The 8,794-nt window shown below is 39.2% G+C and overlaps 2 protein-coding genes across 8 annotated transcripts in view; one reads left to right on the forward strand and one right to left on the reverse strand.

Moving 5' to 3' along the window:
• Nucleotides 1-2,308, reverse strand: part of ICA1L (islet cell autoantigen 1 like) — a 93,231-nt gene extending 90,923 nt beyond the window's left edge. For 4 of the 5 annotated variants that reach the window (XM_086719306.1, XM_086719305.1, XM_086719303.1 and 1 more), the window contains exon 1: nt 1,644-2,308. The gene's annotated coding sequence lies outside the window, so the exon portion shown is untranslated. The remainder of the gene's footprint in view (nt 1-1,643) is intronic. The other variant, XM_086719302.1, reaches the window with a different exon arrangement.
• Nucleotides 1,854-5,643, forward strand: LOC147578628 (uncharacterized). Of its 3 annotated transcripts, XM_086719308.1 has the most exons (3): nt 1,854-2,981; nt 3,125-3,260; nt 5,447-5,643. In XM_086719308.1, exon 1 carries the CDS (start codon nt 2,321-2,323, stop codon nt 2,723-2,725), a length of 405 nt encoding a protein of 134 aa, XP_086575434.1. In that variant the 5' UTR covers nt 1,854-2,320; the 3' UTR covers nt 2,726-2,981; nt 3,125-3,260; nt 5,447-5,643. The 3 variants fall into 3 exon arrangements, with proteins under 3 accessions (XP_086575434.1, XP_086575433.1, XP_086575435.1); XM_086719307.1 differs by having other exon boundaries at nt 1,854-3,260; XM_086719309.1 differs by lacking the exon at nt 3,125-3,260.
• Nucleotides 5,644-8,794: the final 3,151 nt, after the last annotated feature.

The following is an 8,794-nucleotide window of genomic DNA, read 5'->3' on the forward strand; positions in this document are numbered from 1 at the left end:
ATAAATGATAATATTCTTACACTGCTCATAAAATACTAAAATAGATTTGAAAATAAGCTATGATAAATTTAAGATACATATGAAATCTCTAGTACCACCAATAAAAAAATAACATGAAGAGACAAAACTAAAAAGACAGGACAAGAAATATTTTTCTAAAAGCTCAGTTCATCCAAAAAGGAGGCAGGGAAGAAGACTAAAGAATAAATGAAAAAATGGAAAAAGAATACCAATATACTTAAACCAAACACAGAAAAAAGTTATAAAAATAAAAAATGAACTATATACCACTATTAAAACACAGAGGTTGTTGTGAGACTGGATAAACAACTACAAACCAACTGTATGTAGTTTATAACAAACACATTTTAAACATAAATACACAGATGTGTTAAAAGGAAAAAGCAAGAGGCAAACATTAAGCTTGTATTAATGTCATACAGGACAGGCTTCCATGTAAAAAGTATTTTTGGGAATAGAATGGACATTTAATAATGATAAAGTGGTCAATCTATCAAAAGGACACAGCTATCTTAAATGTGTATGTGCCTGATAACACTACCAAATATTTTTAAAAAACTGACAGAACTGAAGGGGAAAATAGATAAATCTACAATCATAGTTAATCATAACTAAAACTTAACACTTCTCCCAGAGTAACTGATGGAATAAAGAGACATTAAAATGTGAAGATAAAAGGCTCAAGCAACACTCTCAACCAGCTTGACCTAAATGACATTTAGACTATTCCATCCACCACCAGTAGAATACACATTTTCCCCCAAGGGTAACTGAACACTCACCAAGACAGACCATAGGTTAGGCAAGGAAAAAATTCTCGATAAATTTAAAGGTATTGAAATAATACATGTTTTCTGAGCACGACATTGTTAATTTAGAAATCAATAGCAATGAACTACCTAAAAAAATTCCAAAATATTTGGAAATAAAATAGCACACCTAAATAAATAAGGGATCATAGAACTTAAACTTTTAAATATTTTTAACTAAATGATAATGAAAATATCCCATGTTTGTGGGATGTAGCTAAAGCATGCTTAGAGGAAAACTTATAGCTTTAAATGCTTACATAAAAGGGAAAAAATATATTATTTATGCTTCCACCTCAATAAATTAGAAAAAGATGAACAAATTAAACCCAAAGTAAAAGAAAAAAATGAAAATAGGAATGAAATATGTGAAATAGAAAACAGGCAAATCAATAAAATCAACAAAGTCAAAAATGTAAAATATAGGACATACGACACGATAAAATCATGAAGTCTGACAGTGAAGTATTTGGTACCAGTTCAGTCACTGGTACAAATTTTGTTTTATTAATTGCTTTATAATAAGTATGTATAAAAAAATGTGGCTTCCTAGTTTTCCCAACCAGTCTCATGTTTGCAGCTTTCACACTTGATCTCTGGGCACCCATTTAACTCCAAAATTATGATGATTTGTCTAGCAATCATAAATTACTGATAATTAGAACAATGTCTTGCACATTGCTGTTTCAATGGCTAGATGCACAATCATTCTGAGCTATTAAATACATACATTTCAAAGAATACTGGTAATGATGGGCACAGATAAATATAAAACGATTAAAATTTTTCATCATATAAAAAATGTATACATACCATCAGATGTTTATTTGGTCAATAAATGCGTAATTAACTCCTATTAAAAGATGAGGCACCTGTGGCTACTTCATAAATACTGATGTTAAGATGATGTAAGTAATATCGCCTTACAGTACGTTGTCTAAGTCTAAACTAAATAAATCAATACATAAATGCTTAAAGAAAATCCTAAACCATGGACAAACGTGATCTTCCCAATAAGCTATTTCCCAGTGACCCATAGCTTATAACAGCTTTCATGCTCTGCGCATTAACATCATCTATTACATGAAAAATAATCCCACCCCCTCTACCGGCAAACCCACAGCATCACGGGTTGGTTGCCAGATCGGATTTTTTTCCCCTCTCCCATCTTTCTCAGGCATCAGGTATCTGACCACTGACATCATTTGGGCACCCGACCAGGTGATCCGCGTTTCCAAGAGCCGGATAGGTGCACGGGGCAGGGTTCACGGCCTCAGGCCGCAGTATTTGTGCGCGGAACCCCTCGGGAGCGCTAGCATTCCGCGGTTCGCCTTACGCCGCACATTTACTTATGTTTTGTTTTTACCAAACGCTTGCCACTTCGTTTCTAAAGAAGGCGTTTCCATCACAAAATAATGACATAAAAATAAACACAACAGAAAAAAGAGGTCAGCAGGAAAGCACCTAAATGCTGTGAACACCTGCCTCTAATGGAAGCGATCTCCACCTTCCAGAGAAATCACCCAAATAAGCCTCAGGCTGGTGCGCACGTTCGCTACCGGGGCGGCGTGAAGGAAAGCTCCTTTCGTCCGGAGAGGACCCAGCCTCGCCAGAAACCACTCCTTGCGGGTTCTGCCCGGAGGAGCGCGGACCAGGACTTCGTCCCAGGGGGAGGCCGCAGAGGCCGGCGAGGCCTCGAGAGACAGCGTGCGCGCGTGGCAGGCGCCTCCCGCCGCGCTTCCACCTCAGGGCGTCGCCACGGAAACGAGTGTTTGGCCTCCGGCCCTCCAGGCCCGGAGAGGGCGCGGCCTGACCGCCACTGGGAGGCCGCAGACTCTCACCGCGACCCTGGAACCGCGACGCGTCGGTCCTCCGCCACCTCGGGTCGCGCTTAACTGCGCGGAGGTCCGTCACAGCACCCGTTCCCGGCGCCGCCACCCGCGAGTCCCGCGACGCCACCGGGCCACTCCCGCAGCCCGTGCCCCTCCGCACCCGTGCGTGGAGGTGTCGGGCTCCGGCTGCGGGAGGCGGGAGATTTAAACCGGGAGGCCTGGCGCGCGCGGAAGCCGCGCTGCCTTCGGCATCTCCGTCAGGCGTCCGCGTTCTCGCCCTCTCCGGCTCTTCCCGAACCCCACCGAAGCTCGGCTCTCGGTCCGTTTTTTGATGAACTCCTAGACCCTTTCTGTTCCTTCGCTACCAAATTCGTTTACTAACAAATACCAAACCGGTCAGAATATCGGAATTAAGGAACTGTTTGTGAGACCTCTGAGGCATTCCCTGTTTCCTTTCCTAAGCCCGGGTCCCTCCCTGCCTCCGGGGCGGCACCGCACCTGCCAGGCCCTCCGAGAGACCATCTCTACCGGGCTATATGCTTCTGAGCCTCAGTCATTCCTGAATCGGGGCGCTTCTCAGTACCAGTGCCCGCACGCGGTAACTGTTCATGTGTTATATTTTAACTCTTAAAGGTTTAAAGATGATTAAGTTAGCAACTGTTAATAACTGACCTCAAATGCACATACACATAACCTAAATTTGTTGTCATAAATGAGTCTTCAAAAGTAAAAGGCAAAATTTAAGCCTAAAAATTGAAGAAAAAAATTGGAAACAAGGCAAAAGTAAATTGTTACTGGTGTAAGATAGTATAAATTCAAAGTGCTTTCTTTTTAAAGGTGATTCAAAAAATCCTATCAACTTTTCTAAAGCTCCACAAAGTATGAACTACAACTGTGACATAGGCTAGCGAGGAAAAAAACTTACACTCCAGGTGATAACTAAAGTCTGTAAGATCACGAAAGATGGAGTGAGATTCTATAATATTACAAAATACTTACCTAAAAAACCAGAAAGTGGTTTTAGAATAGGAAAAAGAATAGGCTATTTATACTAGAGTTAATTTGGATCGAAAAAAATTGAGATATCTTTAGACTAGGGATTCTTACTGAGATACATGGGGTTTCAACGAACAGGTGAATACCTGAAATAATAAGCAAACTTTCGGTATCTTTTTTTTTTTTCTAATTGTTGGAAATGTAACCAAAGCCAAGTTCCACTGCCCAAAGCACACAAAGCCAATCACTGAGACGTCATATTTGCAAGGAAAGGGTTTATTCCAGAGGCAGCCAAAGAGATAAAAGGGTAAGCTTCAAATCTGCCTCCTAGAAGGGGTTGTGATTACATATATGCTGATGAAAAAGGTGGAGAAATTTATGGTAATTCATGAGGAAAGATGGGGCATGCACACTGAGCATACTCACTTTGAGGTGGAGACTTAAAATGAGGCACAATTCAGCCTCTACTGTCAGGAGGTCATATTAGGACACAGGGGCTATGGGCATGTTCCAAGAGAGCCTAGATCAAAATGTATGGGGTCTTGGGCTCATTATCTAGGGTAAGGAAGACAGGGCCTTGCTGTTCATAGGCGGGAACTTATCTGTGACTTTTTAGCCCAGGTCTCCCTAGTGGATTTGTTAGTGGGGTCTGAAAACAAACAATAGCTGATTAGGGAGAAACAGGCCTCTGAAAAACTTTAGATTTCCTGTTAGTTTCAACCTCATTAACCCCATGGGGGGCAGCAACCTCAGAGAGAGTCCACAGCTTTCCTCAGATTCTCAAAGTCCAGATCCTTAAAGGGGTAAGAATTAGCATTTGGCAATAAGGATAACTGCTGTACTTCCTCAGATCTTTCCTGACTAACTCGTGCTAAGTTTGGCGTCCCACGTAAGGACATACCTCTGCTCTCAATAATTGTAATTATTTCTCTGTCTTCCCCATTGGATCCTTAGCTCCTCCAAGGTACATTTAGGCTGTTTAGTAGCTTTATCTCTTTTAACACAGTGCCTAATACATACTGCATTCTGAATGTGCATTCAATCAATAAATGAACAGAAGCAAAGACAGCTAATTGACAACTGAAGGATACTGTATAAAATACCTGAAAAGAATTGAACACCTTTCTTCCCAAAGAATAAATTATTCTAATAGAGTAAGCAAAACGACTTTCATAATGTTATCATGAAACATATGTTAAGTTACTTGGGATATTTTAGAAAATGCTTGTTCCAAACAGGATGAAGTTTAACTTAAGAGGATATGAAATAGTTTTTCAGCCCAATCTGAAGCAGAGAAAGGCCCTCCAAGAAATATACCAGAAAGTCAGAGAAGTGACTGTGGGCATGGGGTGTTGGCTTTGTTCACTTACTTGGAGAAAATTACTTAGATACACAAGACACCATAAAATGTAGCATTCATACATAATCACTTTTCCTTCACAGGTCACTAAGAAAAGTGGGTAAGTGGCAGCAGAGTATAAGAATGGTTTCAGCAAACAAGGTTAAGCTACTGACACTCTTCGAATCAGGTTTCCTTAATCATATATTTGATAAATGTTTGTAGAGTGAATTAATCCTCCTTTAGCTGTTGGTAAGAAAATATTTAAATGCCTTGTACTAGTTAGTACCTTAAATAAATAGGCGCCCACAGTAGTTAAAATGTAGTGTTTCATAAATAAGTTTTTAGAAAACAATTTAACACCATTAAAATATTTTTATATGGGAGGATTTAATTTCATCTAGAAGTACAAACATTTATAGAAGTGTTATTTAATTTTCTATCAACAGATTTATCGTAGTGTAAAGTGTTTTCCTCCACGGTAGGCTTCTACAAGTGAACTAGAAAAGACGACCATTAGATATCTTGGAATATGGAGCTTCACAAATCTGCAATCCCAGAGCAATAAACAGCAACAATCTTTTGCACTATCAAGCAAACCTCTGGTTTATCTCTTAAATAAAACTTCAATTGATATTTAAAAACATACTAAGAATTTTATACTTTTGTACTGTTTTACTTATTTGTTTTGAGAGAGAGTTTGTGGGGGGAGGGCAGAGAGAGGGAGAGAGAATCCCACAGAGGCTCCATGCTCAACCCTCAGATGTGGGGCTCGATTCCACTACTGTGAGATCATGAGCTGAGCTGAAATCAAGAGTTGGATGCTCAACCGACTAAGCCATCCAGGTGCCCCTGTACTGTTTTACTCTCATTAAGGATTAGGGATTTACTGAACTTGATGCCATGGAAATAGCTCCATTTCTTCAAGGTGTTCTACTTTCTCAGTAATTTGTTTGATCTTATCAAGGAAGTCAGAAGTAACAGGTCAGTTAACAAGTCAGGTAGTTAGTGAGGGTATGGTGAGCTATCTTCCCAGATGCCCACACTAATATTTACTTACATGTGGCTAGCTAAACATGCTCTCTCCCATATTACATTTGTGTTGATTCAAGTAAGGCTACAATTAGAGACATTAGGATGATTTTTTTAAATGTGAAGTGTTATAGACAGATTTTAAAAAGTATGGTTTCCTCCCCCTGAAACAACCATTGAACTTGGTATTTGTAATACCATTGAATTTGGTATTAGTAATTCCCAGGCATGTTGTCTATACTTTTACTATCCATAGAATTGACATGTTTCTCAACTTTCTATCAGATTGTACCTAACAAGATCATTCTCTGTAGTCTTTTTTTTTTTTTTTTTAACATTTATTTATTTTTGAGAGACAGAGACAAGAGCACGAGCAGGGGAGGATCAGAGAGAAAGGGAGACACAGAATCTAAAGCAGGCTCCAGGCTCTGAGCTGTCAGCACAGAGCTTGACATGGGGCTTGAACCCATGAACCATGAGATCATAACCTGAGCTGAAGTTGGACACTTAACTGACTGAACCACCGAGGCACACCCATTTCTCTGTAGTCTTTATTACTCAGAGGCATGTGTCCTATCTTCATCAATTGGCTGTACACCTTCATACTCAATATTTAAGCTGTCTGGGTTGTGGTTTCCTTTAATAACATGAATAATGTGATAATTCAAATGACATGAGTGAATAACAGGATAATTTCTAAAGTTTCCTTTTGCTCATACAATTCCTATATAAAAGAATCTTTAAAGAACACATATATTATTATGCATATAATTATTATGCATATATTACATTTTGTGGGATACTAATATGGAAATCAATCTTAAAGGCAAGAACATGCAAAGCTGAACCTAACATGGTAATTTGGTACCAATAAATGCCACTTAAATTTATATATAGCCTTGTATATGAAGACATCTCCAAACTTATTCTTCACATTTATAAATACATCGTTCTTCTGGATGCCAATTGGCAAAATATATATGTACTAGCTAAGAACTTGACCTCTAGACAACGATACATCCAAATTCAAATTGTGACTCTATTTACTGGCTGCATGAAATCTGGTCAAGTAACTTGACCTCTCTGACACATATATTCCTGCTTTAAAAAAACTTTTTTAATATTTATTTTTGAGAGAGTGAAGATGAATGGGCGAGGGGCAGAGAAAGAGGGGGGAAAGAGGATCTAAGCAGGCTCTGTGCTGACAGCAGAGAGCCCCATGTGGAGCTTGAACTCAAACTGCAAGATCATGACCTGAGCTGAAGTCAGACACTCAACCAACTGAGCCACACAGGCACCCCTCCTCCTTTAAAATAAAGATCATTTAGTCATTTTAATGTCAAAGGATTGCTATGGTGGATTTTTTTTCTTGCCATTTTAATAGACTGCCAGAAAATAATTTACTTCTTCAAATCTGTGAATATTGGTGGATAATGGAACAAAAATAGTCTATCTAATTCAATTAAGCAATACCATCTCCCCCCCCCCCCAATTCTAAGTTACATTAAAGATATACTTAGCTTAAAATCAAAAACACAAGAAAAGGCAAGTGTTGGGGAGGATGTGGAGAAAAAGGAACCCTCTTGCACTGTTGGTGGGAATGCAAACTGGTGCAGCCACTGTGGAAAATGGTATGGAGTTTCCTCAAAAAGCTAAAAATACAACTACCCTACAATCTAGTAATCACACTACTGGGTATTTACCTCCAAAATACAAAAGCACTAATTCAAAGAGATACATGCAATCCCTATGTTTGTTGCAGCATTATTTATAATAGCCAAACTATGGAAACAGCCCAAGTATCCATTGATAAATGAAGATGTGAAATAGATGTGTATATACACATATACATATACATACACAATGACATGTTATTTAACCATAAAAAGGAATGAAATCTTGCCATTTGCAATGACATGGATGGAGCTACAGTATAATGCTGAGTTAAATTTTAAGTCAGAGAAAGACAAATGCCATGATTTCACTCATATGTAGAATTTAAGAAACAAAACCAACAAGCAAAGGAAAAAGGGCAAACTAAGAAACTCTTAACTACAGAGAAAAAACATGGTTACCATAGGGGAGGAGGTTGGGTGGATGGGTGAAATCGGTGATGATTTAAGGTGTACACTTGTGATGAGCACTGGGTGATGTATGGAATCGTTGAATCACTGTATTATACACCTGAAACTAATATAACACTATGATAACTATACTGGAGTTAAAATAAAAAGCTTAATAAAAACAAGGAAAAGAGATAAAATATTACACATTAAGGTTTATTTTTAAATTTTTTTTTAACGTTTATTTTTGAGACAGAGAGAGACAGAGCATAACGGGGGAGGGTCAGAGAGACGGAGACACAGAATCTGAAACAGGCTCCAGGCTCTTGAGCTGTCAGCACAGAGCCCGATGCGGGGCTTGAACTCACGGACCGTGAGATCATGACCGGAGCCGGGGTTGGCTACTTAACCGACTGAGCCACCCAGGCGCCCCTAAAGGTTTATTTTTTTACTTGCTTTCTGAAACCTGATTCCATTTAGTGGCTTTTTTATTTTTATTTTAGAGAGAGCGTGCATGAGTGCAAGAGGGGGAGAGAATCTTTGTAAGTTTTTAAAATTTATTTTGAGAGAGAGAGAGAGAGAGAGCACGAATAAGTGAAGAGCAGAGAGAAAGAGAATCCCAACCAGGCTCTGTGCAAGTTAGCACAGAGCCTGACACGGGGCTCAACCCCAAAAGCCTGGGATTATGATCTAAACTGAAAA

Source organism: Puma concolor, chromosome C1, assembly GCF_028749965.1.
Source record: "Puma concolor isolate L17-30 chromosome C1, mPumCon1.1.hap2, whole genome shotgun sequence".
NCBI lineage: Eukaryota > Metazoa > Chordata > Mammalia > Carnivora > Felidae > Puma > Puma concolor.

Coding starts and splice junctions, on each gene's coding strand:
- LOC147578628 (XM_086719307.1), top strand. CDS start 2,321: ATGGAAGCGATCTCCACCTTCCAGAGAAATCACCCAAATAAGCCTCAG.